General features: G+C 40.9%; 1 protein-coding gene across 1 annotated transcript in view; it reads left to right on the forward strand.

Moving 5' to 3' along the window:
• Positions 1-13,021: 13,021 nt before the first annotated feature.
• The window catches only part of FSHR (follicle stimulating hormone receptor), a 50,893-nt gene continuing 44,674 nt past the window's right edge, over positions 13,022-19,240 (forward strand). The window contains exon 1 of the mRNA XM_009583584.1: positions 13,022-13,087. Coding sequence (XP_009581879.1) covers positions 13,035-13,087 — 53 coding nt within the window. The 5' untranslated portion in view covers positions 13,022-13,034. The remainder of the gene's footprint in view (positions 13,088-19,240) is intronic.

Here is a 19,240-nt window from a genome sequence, read left to right on the forward strand (position 1 = left end):
CATAGAAGGTCACTAGGTTGGTCAGGCAGAACTTGCTTCTGGTGAAGCCATGCTGGCTGTCTCAAATCACCTCCCTGTCCTCCATGTGCTTTAACATAGCTTCCAGGAGGATCTGTTCCATGATCTTCCCAGGCACAGAGGTGAGACTGACTGGCCTGTAGTTCCCCAGGTCTTCCTTTTTTCCCTTTTTAAAAATGGGGGTTATGTTTCCCCTTTTCCAGTCAGCGGAAAACTTCACCAGACTGCCACGACTTCTCAAATACGATGGGTAGTGGCTTAGCAACTTCACCTGCCAGTTCCTTCAGGACCCGCGGATGGGTCTCATTGGGTCCCATGGACTTGTGCACCTTCAGGTTCCTCTTATGGAAGCCATATCATGTCTTTGATCAGCCTTAATGCCCTCCTCTTTACCTTTCCTAATACTCATATACCCTTTTTGAGATGAAAGGGGTCAGAACTGCACCCTCTATTCAAAGGCTATGTGAACCGCCGTTTTTTTACCACAGAGAAGGGGGAGGAAGGTTTTAGAAAAAGAGTGCAGCAAGCAAGTGACACAAAACCCTGAAGCATTTAGAGTATTATGAGCCTGAGTCTGCCTTACCGTCCACCTCCCAAAGTGGGTGTGGGGAGGACAGTAAGGGACAACTGGAGATTTTGCAGTGGCAGTGCATTTCCCCTGATTTTACAAAGATTATCAAAATGACCTAGCAAAATAATTTATGGAGAGCTGAAACATTCTTTTAATATTTTGATTATTAAAGAATGCTGAAGCGTTCTTGTCACATTTATTTTTGGAAATGTCTTGTAGAGCCAATTCTGTGCAATGAAATAGGAGTCTGAATGTGGCACTGAAAACATTACCCCTGATTCAGTTTTACCCTTTGATCTTCTGGCAAAGGGAGGGGACTAATCCTTGAATTGTTTTAACCTAAGGAGCAACCCCTTCTTCTGCAGTGTACAAAAACTTGCACTAGCTGTAAATATTGAAGAATACTTCAATGCTTCAATCTAGACAGAGATCGCCTGTTTCAAAGAGTGCCAGAATAGGTGATGTTTGCTTGTGCTGATCTGGGTATGACTCCCCATTTTGGCAGAGCTGTCCCAGGCTGGCTGAAGTGCAGGCTCTTTGCTGCTCTGATGTGTATCTCAGCAGAGAGATGTGTACCTCTCCAGCTCTGCCTGGCTCAGGGGCATCTTGAATAGAGTGACATCTTGGTAGTCAAGCCCTTTCGCATATTTTGCTTTCATGTGTTTATCCATTTCTTCTTGAATGTCTACCATCCACAGTGTCCTGTAGCAAGGAGTTGCATTTCTGTGTGAAGACTGAACTCCTGATTTGCAAATCTTCTCACCCAGCTCTTGTCTTACTACTCTGGTCATCATAGATGTTTGTCACCTTGCTCCTCACTCCCCTTCCAGATCACTTATGACTATGGTATGCAGGCCCCGTGCAGGTCTCTGTGGGATGCCATTCATGACCTTCCTTCACTCAGATGACTGTTACATTGATCCTTGTTTCTTCCAGTCAGGTTTTATCCAATTTTACGCAAAAAGATGCCTATCACAGTCATTTAGAGAGCTGATGACACAGTCAATTCAAGGGAGCTGATGGAAGGGGGCAGAAGTCTAGGTTTCATCCACTGAGGTTAGATGTTGCAAAGGACATATTTTTCCAGGCATAACTGCTAAGCTCTTTCTTAGAGGTCTTTCATAACCTGCAGCTGTGCCATGAGCAGGTCAAGTTTCTCCCATCTCTATTTCACTGTTCTGTCACCCTTTTTAAGAGGACCATGTATGTTTATTATTTTTAAGTGCTCCATAGAGGGTTCATGTTCGAGAAGCACTCTGAAGGTGAAAGCACTGAGCACATCTTTATTCTGAACGTAAGCTAGTGTTTCACTTGCCAGTGTGGCCAAGCTGGCATCTTTCTGAAACAGTAATACTCACTTTCAAATGCATTAGAGATCCATGCTTGACACCAATGCAAGCTTTGCCCTGTGTGTTACTGGGAAGAGACCTGTCAATCTTAAAGGAAATAGTACAGTTAGTATTTTTAAGGATACTGGTACAGTAGCTGCCATGCTATATTTATTCAGGAACATCATTTAACTTGTGAAAGTAAATCCATGGCTAATGGAAGGTAAATAGATAAACTCAGCATTTGCAGAGGCAAGCTAGTTCTTGCTAAAATAATAGGAAAACATAATTATTTATTTTTTTACTAAAAGGAGAAGTAATGAGAATTCCTTGCTTTGCCATTCCCTTTCTATCAAACTGGTGATGTCTATGGGGAAGAGATCTCAATAACAGAGAAAGACTGTGAGGGAGAAGAGATGCTCTCAGGAGAGCGCAGGATGAGATTGAAAGAGTCCATCCACCTGCAATTCATATCCCTGCGAATTTTTGCCTCAGCAATCGCTAATAGACAAGCTGAGAAAAGTTCTTGACATGGAAACTGTGCGGCTAGGAAGAGCACGAGTGACATGGGAATGCGTGGTGAACAATGGCAGTAAGCGGGAATATTTACAGGGCTTGAATAAAATGTGCAAAGTGCATTACAGCGTGAGGACTACCAGCTCTCTTACGCACGCAGGAGCCTGTTGCTCACGTTAATCTCGTGGGTGCTCCCATTCTTAATGTGCTGTGTGGTTCATCCTCTTGCACAGGCAGCAGCAATTCCAGGAGCCAGCTTCTGTCCCCCTGGAAATAGCCAGCAGAAACATTCCGATTAGAGGAAAGCATGACCAGAGGGGATGAACAGGAGCTTTTGTTTCTTTGCATGGTGCTAGACTAATAAAAGGTGGGGATTTTTCACCTTTGTCACTTTTAGTGTTATTTTGAAACATAATAAGTATTTAAAATTTAAATGTGCGGTTCAGTATGTAAAGAGAAGGAAATGCTCCACTCGCCACAGTGGGAGGGAAGTGGGAGCATGTGGCGTAGGCCCAGCATATTTCTGTATTTCAGTATAGTTATGTCAGCACAAGTCTAGCTGGTGCCCTGAGAACGGAGTACGTGCCATTTGCATCCAGGACCCCCCCTTCGGGAGATGCTGTCTTCTCAAAACTGCCAGTTGAGTTAGCTGTGTTTGGCGCTCACGCTGCTCTTTGGAAAATACAGCACATTTTAGATAGCAGAGAGAATATTTATTTTTACAAAGCTCATACTCAGATCTAGACGAAAAAAGAGTACGATCAAGTCTCCAAGTGCTATTCCTTAAATGGTTTCTGACTGCTCTGGCATCAAGGAGTATCAGATACCTCATTACAATTTCAAACAAGCCTTTGGATGTATCCAAATTAATTCAAATATTTGGTGGGGACCCTGTTACTTATTAGGCTGTGTGTGCTAATTAGGAAATACAACAGTGAGTATTTTTCTTTCTTTTTATTTTGTTAATATTCTGTGATATTTCAGCAGTGTCCCATTAAGCAACGTAGGTATAGTGCCTATGAGGATATGGATGAAAAAGGAGGTAAAAAGCACACTAGCTCTTTCCAATTAATTTGTCAAGCAAGACAAAGTGACAGAGGTAAATTATTTGGTGTTTTGCTAAACAGCAATGGTTCAGCAAGACATCTTGCAGAAAAGATTTCTCTTTCTCTTTTACCTTCACTAAGGCATCCAACGTAGAACTTAAGGAATTTTGTCCTTGGACAATTTGTCTCAGTCAATAAAAATAGCATCACGGAGGGCCTGCCAACATAGAAAGTCCCAAGATCTTAGAGGTAGAAACACTACACAAAAAGAACACTTGCCACCTTTCTGCTACGACCTCAGCCGATGAACAAACCACTGTTCTCTCCCTGCTGCGGAATAAGATCTTTTTGACACATTCCTGGGACAGGAAAAGAGTTGCAGTGACCGGCTGTGTGTGAGCAGGATGGCTATTCTTGCTCTGAATCAAAAGAGGGGAAGAAAGTTTCGAAGACAATACCTAAAAAGCCCCCCATCTGGTTGGACTGTGGACATTTTCCATAACCCTATTTGCCTTGACAAGTTGCCCATGGGAAAGAACACAAAGTAAAACGCTCTTTGTGTAAGAACAAAATACCCAGTACTTGTACAATGCTCCTTTTGTTAGGAAAGTGTGCAGAGATATTAATACAAATAGATGCAACACCGAGAGTGTGCTCAGAGTGAGTGAATTTTTAATGGCTCCTCACCATAAAGATGGTTGCAGATATCAAGGTCAGATTTTAAGGAAGTTGCACATTTATCACATGCTGTACATTTCTCGAAGGCCATGTGAGTAAGCTGTGAGGAACGAGGATGTGCTCTTCTAAAAGTAGTGTAGTGTCTTACAGGATAATCGATACTAATAAAGTATAGCTATTTGTAAAAATAAAGCAATCACTATTTTCTGGCTCTCTGTAACCAAGACAGGATAACTTCATTCACTTGTGTTATTTATCTTACACAAAACGCTTTTCACAGCGTGCCTTTGACATTAATAGAAGCAATTTTAACTGTGCTTTCAAGCTTACTGCTGGCCTTTTTTGTGGGTAACTCATTCCCAGCAGTTAAACTCTTCCCGAATGCGAACGTCATAGCTGTGATTCCGCTCAGAGGCCTGAAGAGGACTTCTTTGTTGTTGCAATTTGTGCTTGGTGGCAAATCTTTTTTCTCTGTGTGTACGTACTGTAGAGGAATCCAGAGCTCCAGCTTTGCTTTGCTTTGCTCAAGCTCTGGGCAAGCTTAAAGAAAAGAGGAGATCCTTCCTGCTAAGACGGCATTGCTTTGCTGTCTGCTTTATCTTCTGCAAGGGTGCAGGACACAAACTTTGCCCTTTGACTTGCAGCCACCCGGGTCCACTGAAGGGACCAACGTCCTTGTGTCAGAGGGTGCTCTGCAGTAAGTCCGCTCAGGGCAGATGTCATTTGCGCTTGTTACGTATCTTGTGCGCTACTGCTACTTGCACCTAAATCTTCCACAAAATTGTTCGTCAGACACTTTGCAAAATGAATTAACACACGCAGGCAACTGGTCTAAATAGTCACAACTCTGTTCCTCTCCAGCTTTATCTCAGCGTAAAGCAACCCAGCCTAAGTACAGTGAAATAATTGCACTAGGTGTAGGCCGTTAAACATCTCAGGTCGAGTAAAAGTCCTGGTGTTGCATCTCTTTTTCAGATTGGGAATTTTTTAATCTTCTCTTTTCTTTTCCTCTATCTTGTGGTTTTTTTTTTTTTTAATCCCCCGTCTCCAGATTCATCCCACCCTGTTCAAGCAGAGGTATTTAAAAGCATCTTGGAACTTTATTTTTAACTACCTGCACGTGTGACCTAGGAAAGAAGCTATCTGCAGCGTTGTGGGGGGATGTTCAGTGTTACTGAGGACAGTGTATGCTTTGTCCAGAAATGAAAAGGGTATCAGTGCTGAGACTAAACACACCATGGTTTTGGAAAACTAAGGCAGGGGGGAGGGAGAGTAAGCTTTACAAGCGTGTTGCTTGACCCCTTTTGCAGTCTTGTAGATGCTTTTTTTTTTTCCTCACAACAATTTTCTCTCCTTTCTTATCTCTCCTTATCAACCGTTAGCTGCTGAGGGGCACCGTGTGCAACTTATTAGCTGACCTAAGCAAGGTCCTGGGGGAAAAACAAATCCCACAGCAACTTTGCTGTGTGCCTGTGTGAGCAGCATCACAGCTCTGCTGGGGAAACGGGCATTTTGTTATCCGTGTTATGGTATTGTGGGCACTCTACAAGTAAAATGCCAACAGGACATCAGCTGTGTGATCTTAAAATGCTTCCCTTCAGCTTTTTGTGGCTGGATGGCATTATTATGCCATTTACTAAATTTAGAATAGGAATGCCATCAGTACTATTCATTATCCTTTTAATCTAATTCAAAAAAGAAAAGGGAGGGACTTTTAAGGGAGGCCACTGGTAAAGACGAAGGAGTGATTTTTCATGAGCTACTGCATATATTGCCTTTTAGATTCAGACCTGCAAAGAAGACAGGCATCGCTAATAACTTTATCATCGCAGTTCTAATTGTTTTTCCTTTGTCTGTACATTGCTTTGTTTAACAGCGCGCAAACCAAAATGTTTTCTTTCTCAGAGATGCCCCTTACATCACTCCCAGACCTGAAGAGATTGCCGGGTAGCACACCTAAAAGGAGGATGTGCACCCTCCCAGAGTTATCCTGCATTTTTCACTCAGATAGAAGAATGGTTTTCCCTTGTATTGCTGAGCATGATGTTACATGGTATGGAATATTTCCCTGGTTAGTTCAGGTCACCTGTGCGGTTGTGTCCCCCCCAGCCTATTGACTGCAGGGGGCACAGTGGGAAACAGAAGCGGCCTTGATGCTGTGCAAACACTGTTCAGCGAAAGCTAGAAGATTAGTGTGTCATCAGTACGGTTTTGGTCAAAAATCTAAACCACAGCACCGTATGAGCTGCCTTGAAGAAAATTAACTCTCTCCTAGTCAAGCCCAGTACAGCCTGAAACTCAGGAGGGGATCTTTGTTTTCTGTCTTCTCCATAAAATGTATATTGCCTAATTTTTCCTTGCTTTTATTATCCCACAAAAGGAATAAACCAGCTGCACAGTCTAGCTAACTTGTCCTTTCAGAAGCATTTGAAGGGGATGAGCAGCTGATTTAAGCACATTAGGTGAATGCAGTGATTAGATGCTTCAAGCCAGATTGTGCATATTAGCAAGCGATTACGGTCTCTCTCTTGTAAGTCAATTTACACGTGTGTAAAGTAGGGGCTCTCAGACTCTCAAATGCGTGGATCATGTCCCGGTTGAAAAAATGAATTGCAAAGCTCTTCCTCCATTATTCAAGCATGCCTGTGCCATCAGGGTCCCCTTTTTGAAATGAATCTGTAGTTACATGAGTAGTCACTATTGGAAAAATACTCTGCTTGGCTTTGGTTTTCCCTTAAGATGATGGCGTAGCTCTCTCAAAAGACAAGCCAGTAGGATGGTGGGAGCAGTGTTTTGTCACTGCCGGTGCCATTCCTCGTGATCCTGTCAGCCTTATGAAGTCCCAACTTCAGCACCTCCTGGAATTGAGGCAACTAATATAAATCTTTCTCTGTTCTTAAATTAAATCCTCGTGAGTGTTGAAAATAGCTTTGCAGCATGATATGATGCACTCTAAAGACTTTAAAACCAGAAAGCAAATAAAACCAATCTTTTTGCATTTAGCTTGATGGTTTTTGAAGGCTGATGTTTTAGCATCGTATTTATGAGTTTTGGACTCCTCTCCACGTGCTGTTAGGAAGGGAAACCGTGGCTATGTCTGAAAGCAACTACAAACTACTTAATAGATTACAGAGATCTTCCACCTAGGCAGCTGATTAGGAAAAATAGTTTCATGTTCATGTATATCTGCATATGTCCCTTCCTAATGAGATGTGTAGTAGAACGAGACCCCAGTCATAGTGAAGTCATATGGCAATGTGAACCCATTTCAATGAGCTGGGGGCTTACAAATGTTCTTCATAAATTTAAATTAAATCGCATTTAGCTCAAAGGAATCTCATGATTCATTCCAGTGAGAATTAGGACAAAAGTTTAGGGCCAAAATGACACAGCATGATTGATTTACACCACCTGGGACACAGTCTGCAGTATCTATTTGTCTCCTGTTACAACATGAAGAGCAAAATAGTCCTTCACTGTCGCGTTGACTAATCAAATGAAAACAGAAAAAAAACAGGGGGCAGGATTTTGTTGGTTTTTCCATTTAATCAAGAGCACACTAATAGGTCATGGCATCATTTTGCCTTCTCCTGATGTAAAGCAAAGACCCATTTGTTGCTTCTGCTGGAACCTCCAGCACATCTCCAAAGCAAGAAGCAAAACCAAAGAAACAACCAAAAAAAAATTACAAAGAGTAAATTAAATTTCACTGTAAATCTTTGCTTGACAAAGTACACATTGCTGCAGAGGATTAGAAGGTGATAACATCAGTCTATTAGCTCAGAGATTAAAGTAAAATGTTCTTCACATTTGTTTCTTTGGAACCAAATTTGGTGACTTTTCATTACGGTCACCAAATCATTTTGGCTTTTTACTTTATTTTCCTTTGGTCCTTAAGTTATAAAGTTTATAGTATCTACTTGATATAGTTCATTTTAACATCATGAATTTGCAATTTACATGAGCCAGGGAAGATAATTCTACAATGCACACACTTTCTGATTAACTGTGTGTGACTTAAGTAGATCTGAGAAATGAGTTTTAAAGAGTGTTTTGAAAGATCTAAATTCAGCCGTGCTTTATGAAGCAGAAATTTTTTTTTTCTTAACTGGTCTAATTTCTGATAATCAGTGCAGTCTTTTGTTGTGCAAGGTTATTGCCAGTGGTGGGGAGCGTTTGGCAAGGAAGGGAGCTGGGAGGAGGGGTCACCAGCGCAGTGTGGGAGTAAGTTCTGGTGGAGAATTTACGCCAAAGAGCGTCTTCATGATTGTTCAAGAAAAAGCTTGTAGGACCAGGGTCTGAGAACTCATTCGATGAATATGCAAAATACATCATTTCACACATAAATGACTAACCTCACAAGCACAGTGTATTTACATTGATTTGCTTAATGTGCACACTTCACATGTTTCCTATGCACTTTTTTTAGAGACATTTAACAGAAATGACCCTTATGGATCCACTTTTTTTTATCTTGTAATTTACCAAGTCTTTTTAATCACCCATACTTTGGGCACCAGATACTTGAATAATGACATCAAGTCCTCCATCCCTTCTTGATGAGGTTGGTCTTATTTCTGTCACTGGATTTGTGTGGGGCTGGATGGAAGAATATTAATTTTTCTGGAAGTTTTTTTTCCCTTCATGTCTTATGTTCTGTCTGAATAGAGAAGTCTCTACTTTAGGAAAAGTTCAATAAATCTCTTCATAACTGGAAATGTTAGAGGGTTATTCAGGAAAATTTTACCAGTACCTGCTAATTTCTGTTGTTTGCATCATGTCCTCTATAGGCTTTGATATTAAGTTGGCACTATGATATTCCTCTTATACTAGACACAGCCATACAGAAACAAGATGTATTTGGGTCTAGCCTTAATTAGCAACAGTTTTTTTAGTAGTTTCATAATAGAAGAATTTACTCACACTCATTCATGAGACAAGCTAAAATGATATAATAAAGAGACATATAAAACACTTAAAATTGAAAAATGGAAAAACCTGTGGGAATTGTGCATGGTCAGTCCAGAGAAAGCTGATTGTAAGCTTACCTGTCCTTCCGGATGTAAAAGGATATTACTGCACAACAGAAAACAATTACTCTCACTGGTCAGAAAAACAGAAGTAGGCAAAAATCAGTTAAATATTAAGCAATATTATATGTTTAAGTAAATATTTATATTATAATTCATAACACACGTATATAAAAATATATAAAGTATAAGTGTGATTGTACAGCTGCAGCAGACAGCTTCAGTTCCTATCAATAAACTCCCCACGAATCACTTTCAACAGATGTATTTAAATCAGAATTTAGAAGCCTCTCCTGGATATCAGGGCGTGTGTAGGAGCAATGGGCCAGACTTAAATCTAGCTTATACTTCTGTACGTAGGGAATAACAATAGTTAATACTGCCATTCTTCTATTTCCAGTCTAGCCCTGGCTGCATGATGCTCGAGCCTAGACAGGGAGAGGTCCCTTGGCTGCTGAGCATCCTCCTGGGGCGTGACATACAGGAGTTTGCACCACGCAGGGTGAGGGGAACTTCAAGCCAGGGCTGTGTTGAGAGACCACGATGCCTTCCTCCCTCCCAGCAAAGCCTGCTGCGAGTGGGGGCTTCTTCTGTGTGTTGAGGCTGGTGCTACGCCTGCAGCTCAGACGCAGAGCTGAAAGCTCTGGGAGATGGCATTTAGTGTTTCCTGGGGGCTAGCTCTGCGTACAGATTTTTGGATCACCTAACCTTCAGTCTAACCTTTCTCGCACCTTATGTCGGGCACCTGGCTCTGGGTTTTCAATTCCATGCCATGCACTGACTGTTTAGGCTTTTCAGAGCTTTCCTTGCCGGTGCCTAAGTGCTAACATAATTTTTAGGACCAAATACTGCATCTGTCCATTAAGCACATGTTTTTTAAAGGATGCTTTTGTTTACTTGTTTGTCTTGACATGAAACATGCTTCAACAAAGGTGGGCTGTATTCATTTCTTTGACCCTAAAATAATGCCAGCAACAAAAGCAAGGAAATGCTTTTCAATTATTTTCTCCATGTACCTCAGAAAGAATTGGTACTGAACAGCCAGTATCTCAAGTTAAGTACAGATTGATTCTTGGAGCCTAATTGGTGAGATTTATTGACAATATAACATTTGGCTAGTTATAATAGACTCCTATTCATTATACAGTTGATAATTCAACAAGTAGCTGATTCTAATTTTCAGTGTTCGTTATACCATTAAGGCTGACTTTATTAGCCTGCTCAGGGATGTTTAAAAACAATTAACCTTAATTTTTTAAAGTGGAATGTGAGACTTGAGCTATTAAACTTCAATTCTACGTTAACTGCTCCAGGGCATTAGATACGTGGCTCCTGAATTCTGACACCTTATTAACGCAGGATAGCAGAGTGCTCAACAAAGAAACTCAAGGTTTGATTTTTACTTCTATGCACCTGTGGCTTTCCTCATATAGGTATCCTCATCTATGAATGAGGTTCCCTTCTTTAAGTAGTTTTGGGATCAGGCTGTAAATTCTTGTTGTGGTGAAGCATGGCGTAGGCCAGTGTTTAATTACAAAAAATTGCAAACCTCCTCATGGTCTGCACCTGCAAGAGAGGATTAATTTTAGAACATTGCCATAAAAAAAATTATAGGTGGCTTTTCAGACAGAGCCCGCTTTCTAGGGCTCCAAAATTAGGTGTGCGTTTCTACAAGGGAGAGTTAGGAAAGGTTTCAAAGCAGATCAAAGTTAAAGAGTTTCCTGATGGTTCAGCTTTGTAGCACTAAGCCTGCTGGGTGTTCTGCAAGCATCCATTGTACCTCGCTGCTCTCTGAAAGCACAGCCGTAGCTTTGCATGCATTACACCGGCCGTGTTTTCAGTAGGGCTTTACAAATTGCCTAATCCAAGTTGGGCCTTTTCTGGAAACTCTTTAATATTTCTAACCTTTGCATAATGATCTCAATACTGTAATTCTGGTGTGACAGTGTGTTGAAGCTCTTTCTGACTTACATTAATGATAGTGCAAGAATAATGGAATACCATATTGACTTTATCATCTTTCAGGACTGAGTATACCATAAACTTCAATGTTTAAAAAGGTGTGGGGCCAAGTTCACTCCTGGTGTAATCACGATGACATCTCTAGAGCTAGGTGAGGCGTGCGTTGACTTTGTCCCACTTAAGTAAATACTAACTCATATTTGGGAATCTAAACAAGGGGGTAGATTCTACTAAAGACCTACAATTAAAAAATAGGAACCTTTCACAGTGGTATTCTATCAGAATAATACTTTTTTCCCTATGACTTTGATTAAAACATGATAATCTCCCATGAAAATTCTAAACTAATCAGCGGTAATAAAAAATAGATGAGGATTGTATGAATACTTTATGTGAACGGTAAGAAAGTAAGTGTCTGGTTTTGAGGTATTGTGTTACAATTTGCAGGACTACACAGCAGGGAATATTAGGCTGACTTCCCATTTCTGTCCTCCTGCAGACCTTACAATAAGGCAGCACAGACACAAGCTAAAAGGCAATCCCAAGCAGCCATGCAGCACCAGTTCTGAGATGATAAAACTGAGGGATGCTCTAGCAGGCATGCTCACTGAAAAAAAGACTTACATAGTAATTCAGAAAACAATTCATTTCCATTTCCACGGGAAAATAGACTAAGAAACTGAATCACAGGGTGATATTCATGTATGTAACACAGGTGATGTTTTTCTAAAAAAGAAAATACCTTTTTTTTTAACAGCTGTCATTCAATACAACCAGTATTATCTGATGTCTTGCTTATTTTATCTGCTTTGTGTTTAATGCCTGGGAGTTTGAATATGACTTTTATTCTCAGCAGCAAATACAAAAATATGGTATTTCTCCCTACAAAATCTCTGTGAGCTTTCTCATGTCTCAGCTACACTTTCTTGACCTGGCATCTAGTCATAAGCCTATCATGTGAAGCATGTATCTTGATGAGCAGGTCGTGTTAATATATGCAATTGTTTGTGCTCACTACCTATGAATGATTAAATGCGTGAAAGAAAACAATTACCCAGATAACACCTTATTTCTCCAAGGAGTAGTAGATACCCTACCTTTCATTTGCTGAGTGCCATCAGAAGTCCTGCCGTCCTCTTTGTTTATCGTGATGAAAGGAGATGAGTCGAGGTTAACAAAAAGGTTTATGTGATATTTTAAATGTTTTTTTCTTCATAAAGCATATTCTGTGACCTTTAAAAAATGATTAAAATATTGTCTTGGTGCATGTGTGATCGAGTTGTGTGTTCCAAAGTCCTAATTTTGTGGCACATTATGAACTAATTTGAAGAGAGACTGAGAAGCAATAAAGGGTATTAAAGTTTCACTGATGGGAGATAGTAGCTGACTCCTTACATTATCTGTGCAGCACGTTAAGGCTTACCTTGCATGAGCATGCATGTACCACCTGACAAACTTGTGTAAGCAACTCACCCCAGTCTGGCTCTGCAGGGCTGCTTCATCCTGTGCTTGAGCATCCCTCAAAGAGAGGTCTAGATGAGAAAGATGCTGTCTCCTCCCAGCGCACAGCAAAGCTGCGGTGACCGGGTCTGGATATCTTACTGAAGCAAACAGGGAACTTGCAACTACTGATGGATGATGCTATTTCCCCTGAGCAGCTCCAGATGCTGTGCTGTAATTTTGGTCTAGGCAGGCAGTTGGATTTCCACAAAGCCTTTGAACATTACAGCTGTGTTTAGACACCAAACCCTTCAGGCTGGAGACTATCCTTGTACCAGTGATAAAGGCCTCTCCTGCGCTGACAAGGCTGCCACACAGTCCCATGTTGTCAATAGTGAATAATCACCCCATTTTCTCTATTTTCAGGAGATTTGTCCTCACCAAGATGAGAGTCATTCCAAAAGGAGCTTTCGCAGGACTTGGTGACCTAGAGAAAATGTATGTATTGCGTCAATATTTACTAGCAAACAACTATTTTATTCAAAACAGCAGTTTCTGTTTGCAGCTCCTTTTACTGCCTGTGAGCAAGCCCTTATCTCTGAGCTTCATCTAGTTTCATCCTTCTGTTTAAAAAAATTAAACTTTTTTTTTAAGACCATGTTCCAAAACATTGGTGTCATAAATACCTTTTTATGTCAGCAAGCGGGCAGTCCTCAGTCAAAGGGTTGGTCCAGCATGGAGTGTCATTGCAATTAATAAATAAAGTGCCATAGCAGAAGATCATGGGAAACTGATTATTTTGAGAACTTTGTAATAGGTTGTAATAAACCAGTGGAAGATTAGGGAGGAAAGCACTCCTATTCATAACAGGGCAGCTGATTCTCTTTTCACTAATGAATAAGTAGGATTGTCTTGTGCATGTTCAGAGTCAGCTAGCAGGATACATGAGAGAAGTTTCCTACAGGCAATAGATCTGAAAATCTTAGCACATAAAGGGTGTAAGCATCTAATATCTGTGAATTTTAATGATAAGCCTGGAGATATAATTATGAGCACCTGTGATGAACAGATGTATCATACATTCATTAGTATACTATTGTGGATGTATTGCAGCCCTCCGCCACTAGAAGGAAAAATCCTTAGTAAAGTGTTTCCGACTATTCTTTAGCGACGGAAAATCTATGGGTTAACTGGTGCTAGCACCAGAAATGATAACTGTCATTGTCCAACCTGAACTATTCAGGGGCATGTACAATTTTTCTGAATTATTTCATATGTGATCAAGTCACAACATTTTGTTTAGAAGCACACTCAGCGCTTGCACCCCGACAGGAGAGGGTCACAAACAGGCTGTTCACCCAAGAGGATTCTGAGTGGGAGTGGGGAAATGCACTTTAACGTCAGTGCCTTTTTCAGTGCTGTGAGTGTAACAGCAAAACTAAAAAGGAATCGATTGCCGACATTTCTCTGCATCATTTCTACCCTTTTCCCTCGTACTCTTGCATAAGTAAGGGGTTTAGCAAGAAGGTGAACACACCAGAAGGTGTGGTGAGGAAGGGGAAAGGATTTTGAATGTAGAGGAGTATGGGTGGATGAAGAACAAGCAGTGAATGTGCAAGAAAGATTGAAGAGCTGCTGGTCAGCAGCAAGTGGTAAAGCTTACATGGCATCTGGCCTTTTCTGAAGCATGAGATCCATTTCAGGAGTCTTCTGTTGGCATGTGGTACACACTAAAAACCTCCAGTTGCTGCAACCCCCTCATGGGTCCGGACCCTCATAAGCCCATCAAGCACCACTGTAAACAGCCATTTTTCTTGAGAAAACAAAAAGAAGGTCTTTCTTTTTGTGCCCAAGAGTTACCAGTTAGGAATAAGATCAGCTCTGCGTTGCCAGTTTTGCTGGCACTTGTTTCTCCCCAGTTCCGCAGGGTTCCTTTTAGCCTAGTCCTTGTGGAAAATCATTGAGCGCTCTGGACTGTGAAGTGAGTTGCAAAGTGCATTGTAAACGGCTCCCGTTATCTTTAATTACTCAGAAACCATATGTCAGATATGTATGAAGGTAGCGATTGTATTGAATAGGATGTCTCTAAGTGGTGATTTATTGTTAACCAAAAAAGTTATATATGGAAATGAGCTAGGTTTGAAAATGTATCTGTGTACCATTAGTACATGGAGGAGAAATGGGGACAGACCGTTTATAGCAAAACATCCTTGAAAATAAAAGTGTGATAAATATGTAAATGACACCAATCAACATCAACAAAGATGCAGTATTTGCAGATGATATGGCAAACAGATAACATTTGAAATAGCTCACAAATCCTAAACCTAACCCATAAAACTTTCATCAGAAATATTCATGATAATGTAGGGACAAAAAAGTGTATAATCAAATGATAGATTTGCATATAAAAACACAGTCTTTGTATGAAAGCCTTTTTACTCTTGCAAGATCATGCGCAGAAAGGAGGATTAAAGCAAACTGTACTCTATTTAGGGAAAACAGCTATTAATAATGTGATACCTCCATATGGTAAAATGTGGATAGCCTGATGTATACAAATGAGGTACTTCAATGTAGTATACGTATGTGCTCACCTAGAACTAAATCGACGAAAAATTAAGAGAGTGACAATATTTCCTGAGTGTATTACTGAAGAAAACCAGTATCTTATACAGTCCAACACATCTGTACACATGATTTTTATCATTACTAGATCATTTCTAACTGTGTTTCTGAGAATGGGGTAGGTTTTAAAGCCCAAAAGTTGCAGGGAGTGGTGGTCTTTGGCATCATCCTTTTGGGATGAGCTGGTTGAATACAAGTTAAATCAGAGATGAGTCCTCCATGAGTTAGCTCTGTTCATTCAAAGTGAATGAAGGCTTTTGAATACAGTAACCAAAAATTTCTGGTTCTCAAAGAAAAATCATTCAATAACATTTGTCAGTGTTCCTGCTTTCTATATGCCTTTTAGTTTCTTCCTAAACACCGGAACAGCTGAGAGCTTTGAACAAATGTACTTTGCCACAAAATGTCAAATACTTCCAGTCTGATACCTCCAGTCAGACTCCAGTCATGGTACCCAGGAAAGATCTTGTTTGTTTTCCATTTGGACTGTCCAGGGACTTTCCAGAGTGGACACTAGTGACCGTGACTCATAATGGAAAAAAGTAGTGTGACCTGGAAATGTCGGCACGGAACACCTGATCTGCCCTCCCTTGTGAAGCTCCAGTTTTAGTTACCAAGTCAAAATCTTTTGGTTTTCATCGGTTTTGGCAAAATACAGACGTTGGAAGAAGAATAAAATTGTGACTGGATTACTTTAGTCATTTTGAATTTTTTTGAAAGAATGAGAGCCCATTTGAACCATCTCTGGCTTGTAATTTTCTTCTCACCCATCTGAATTCCTTCAGTTACTGAAAAACCATGAAATGTCCATTCTGCAGACTGCCATATAGAGAAACAACTTCCCCAAGTATGTTCTAGGAGAAAGATCTTCTTTCCTTCTTAGATAAAATGTTTAAAGTTATGACATAAACTGACGGGCTCTAATTACCTGAGATTTCTCTTTCTCTAAAGGTGCAACTTGAATTTTCTTGTAGAAAACTACTTCAAAACCCCACAGATCTGCTTATTGCTAGCAGCTCTCCAACTTCTGCACAGCTCTGGCTTCATGTTAATTTAGCAAATAGGTGTTCAGGGAAGCAGATTAGTTATTCTCAAAACATGTTTAGTCTGCTCCTAAGTGTTAGCCAACTGGAACGTGGCAGCTCGTCTGCACTCCTGCTTAACCAACCTGTTTACACTCCCAGACCTAATTAACCTTCCAGTTACTAAAGTAAAAAGAAGCCCCATGCAGGCACATACCTGCCAAAATCAATTCAACAGGCTCTGCAGCTGCTATGTCATCTTCAACCTGCACTGAAAGTGCTTAATTTGGAGGAGAGACAGTCTGAAGCAATATTAAAGTCTCCCTTTTTCTCTTGCTAAGTTTCCTCCTATTACTACAAGGTAGCAAGGCAGATTTGTGAATGTTAGTCTATCAAGGCCTGATTCAGGCATTGTATTTATAAGAGGTTTGGTCTGATTGCCTTACCCTATGCAAGCCAAAGAGGCTTCACATTGGTATCCTGAGACACAATCCCCTTGAAAATTCATCATCAGTTATTTATTCTTCTGAGGGTTTAAGCTAAAACATAATGCTTTGTTTCACCATTCACTCTCAAATCCAACCTGTGAGCGGCCCAAGGAAATTCAGCCGTGTGGATGAAGTATTTCTTGAACTAGAAGATGTCACAGACAAAAAAACACTGTTTGGTATTTTGTATTTTGAATAGGAGAAGGGCATTTCTTTTGGCAAATATGCATTTTAAGAACATGAACCATGCTATGGTTAACAGAGCTTGATGAGCTAAATCCTTGATAAGCTCTGAAAATAGTGGAAAGCTAAAACTTTGAGGGTTGATGGAATCTGCCAGAGTTGACACTCCTGGAAACTGAAGTCATCTGTCTATGGAAGACAGCAGGAATCTACAGCTTCCTCATGAATTTCTAGAGAAAATAGCTCTGAATCACATATTTACTTAATCACTCAGTGCATTCAAGCTTTTATTTTTTTTTGCTGAGACTGTTTGATCCAGTGATGGTTTATATGAAGAAATGCTGCTGGTCTGTGACCTAGATCCATGAGCACCAGCTTATTTCATATACAACAACCAATATGATGTATGATGCTAAAATCCCTCCTGTTTGCCCCTGTAGGCTAAAAGGCAGATCACACTTTCCTTTGACTTAGTTAGATCAAACTGATTTGCCTTTTCTGTTTTATCTAAACTGAGGTGAGGTACTTGAGGACAGTGGAGACCGCTCAATAAAGTATTTTGAGGCACATACTAAAGTACATTGCTGAATCAAGGCGTATCTCTCTTCCTGTGAGTGGGGAAGGAGCAAAGTTCTTGGCTTGATTGTAAAAGTCTCATCAGGAGAATTTGACATAGTGGGAAGCGTTCACTTTATTTAGCAAGTTTTAACAACCTGGCAAATTGGTGGATTCACCATCCAGACCTTCTTCAGCAGTAGCCATCAAAGCTGCCTGGGCTAGCAAATGGCTAAGGGATGTCCATCATCCCATATGCTCCTGAAATCAGTTTCATTCAACCCCAGCATGTGATTCTGTAACACTTGGCAGCCCTCAGCCCAAAAAGATGGGAAGGAAGGGGGGGAGGCAGAAACCACATGATCAGTCTGTGTCTTCTGCTCAGTCAGGATGAGCAATCTGTGTCTTCTGCTACCAAGAAAGCTGGTCAGTATTTTGCAGCTTCTCTAATTTTTCTTGCACAGTGTATCGTGTGCTGCCTCATTTGGTATGCGAAAGACTATGATTAAATAAGACCATTAAAGCTATTTTGAGAAAATGGTTAGGATTCAGTGTAACCAAGACATTTGGAAATTGGTTCTAGGCAGGAGTTCCTTTCTATCTTTTGTTGCATCATTTGGATAAATCTGCTATTTATTTTTTTGCAAGAAGCAAAATATGGATTTGCAGGATCTGCTGTGATATATAAGTTAAATAGTGCATGTTTACAAAAATATTTATTTACATCCCTAAGGTGAAATGGGGACATGGTGCATTCTGTGTACTGAAATATGTACTGAATCAGGTAACAATCATACTTTGATAATAAATACTCCAGGGTGTATTCTTAAGGTGCAACTCCATGGATATTAAATTCTAATTCACATTATAGCAAGTTACGTGTAACATTCTGCATCTTAAGGGCAGGGCATGAAAATAAGTATGCTACTTAATGCATTTAAATTAGTCTAAATATGCATTTTCTCCCAGGGAACAGAGGACTACAGTTCAAAAACATTAAGGCGAGTAACCAGCATAAGCAAAGAAATTCAAAGTTCAGGCTGACATCCCAAAGAATAAATGTTTTAATGGGGCCATTGTTGTGATGCAGGGCTTTCCCTTCTGTCTGCCTGGTCTAATCCTGCGCGAGTCACAGGCATAAAGGCTGCCCAGCCACCGCAGGCTGGTGGTCGGGCAGTGAGCAATCAATCACAGGAGGCTTCCTGGTTCCTGCGGGGGGACTCGCAAGTCCCGGATGCCCCCATCCCAGCTGACTGTCCACGTTTGACGGTGATCAGTGGTTTTGAACTGGCTCTTTCCTAAACTGGAGGGGTCGGCTGCACGTCAGGCCGCTGGTTCAGACGCAAAATCACGTAAGGAAGCTTGTCCTCTGCTGTATGCGCCATACGCGTTCCTTAGCCCAACAGCATCCAGAGTGTCCGTCTTCATTTGCCCATCGCTACACTCTGCCCTTTGAAACGGGTTGCCACAAATGGGATTTGAAAGGCGAACAGCTATGTGAGCTTCTCCCAGGGGTCCTGTAACACATCGTCGGTGGAGGAGCTGGGCAAAGCAGTGCCTTGTGCCGCTGCCTCTCAGTATGGCCACGAGCGGGTTGGGGACATTGTCTTCTCGAAAGAGTAGTGCCGTTACTTCAGATGACCCTTCTGCAGCCTTTGCAGAGATCATCCCTTGGATATATCGAAGTTAAGCATTTGGTATGAATCCATAGGAAGCCTGGTGTGTTCTTAATTCCATTTATTTCCTGAAAGTAGAAGCTATGCCTTGTATTCTAA

The sequence above is a fragment of the Fulmarus glacialis genome, unplaced genomic scaffold, assembly GCF_000690835.1.
Source record: "Fulmarus glacialis isolate BGI_N327 unplaced genomic scaffold, ASM69083v1 scaffold4458, whole genome shotgun sequence".
Taxonomy (NCBI): Eukaryota; Metazoa; Chordata; class Aves; order Procellariiformes; family Procellariidae; genus Fulmarus; species Fulmarus glacialis.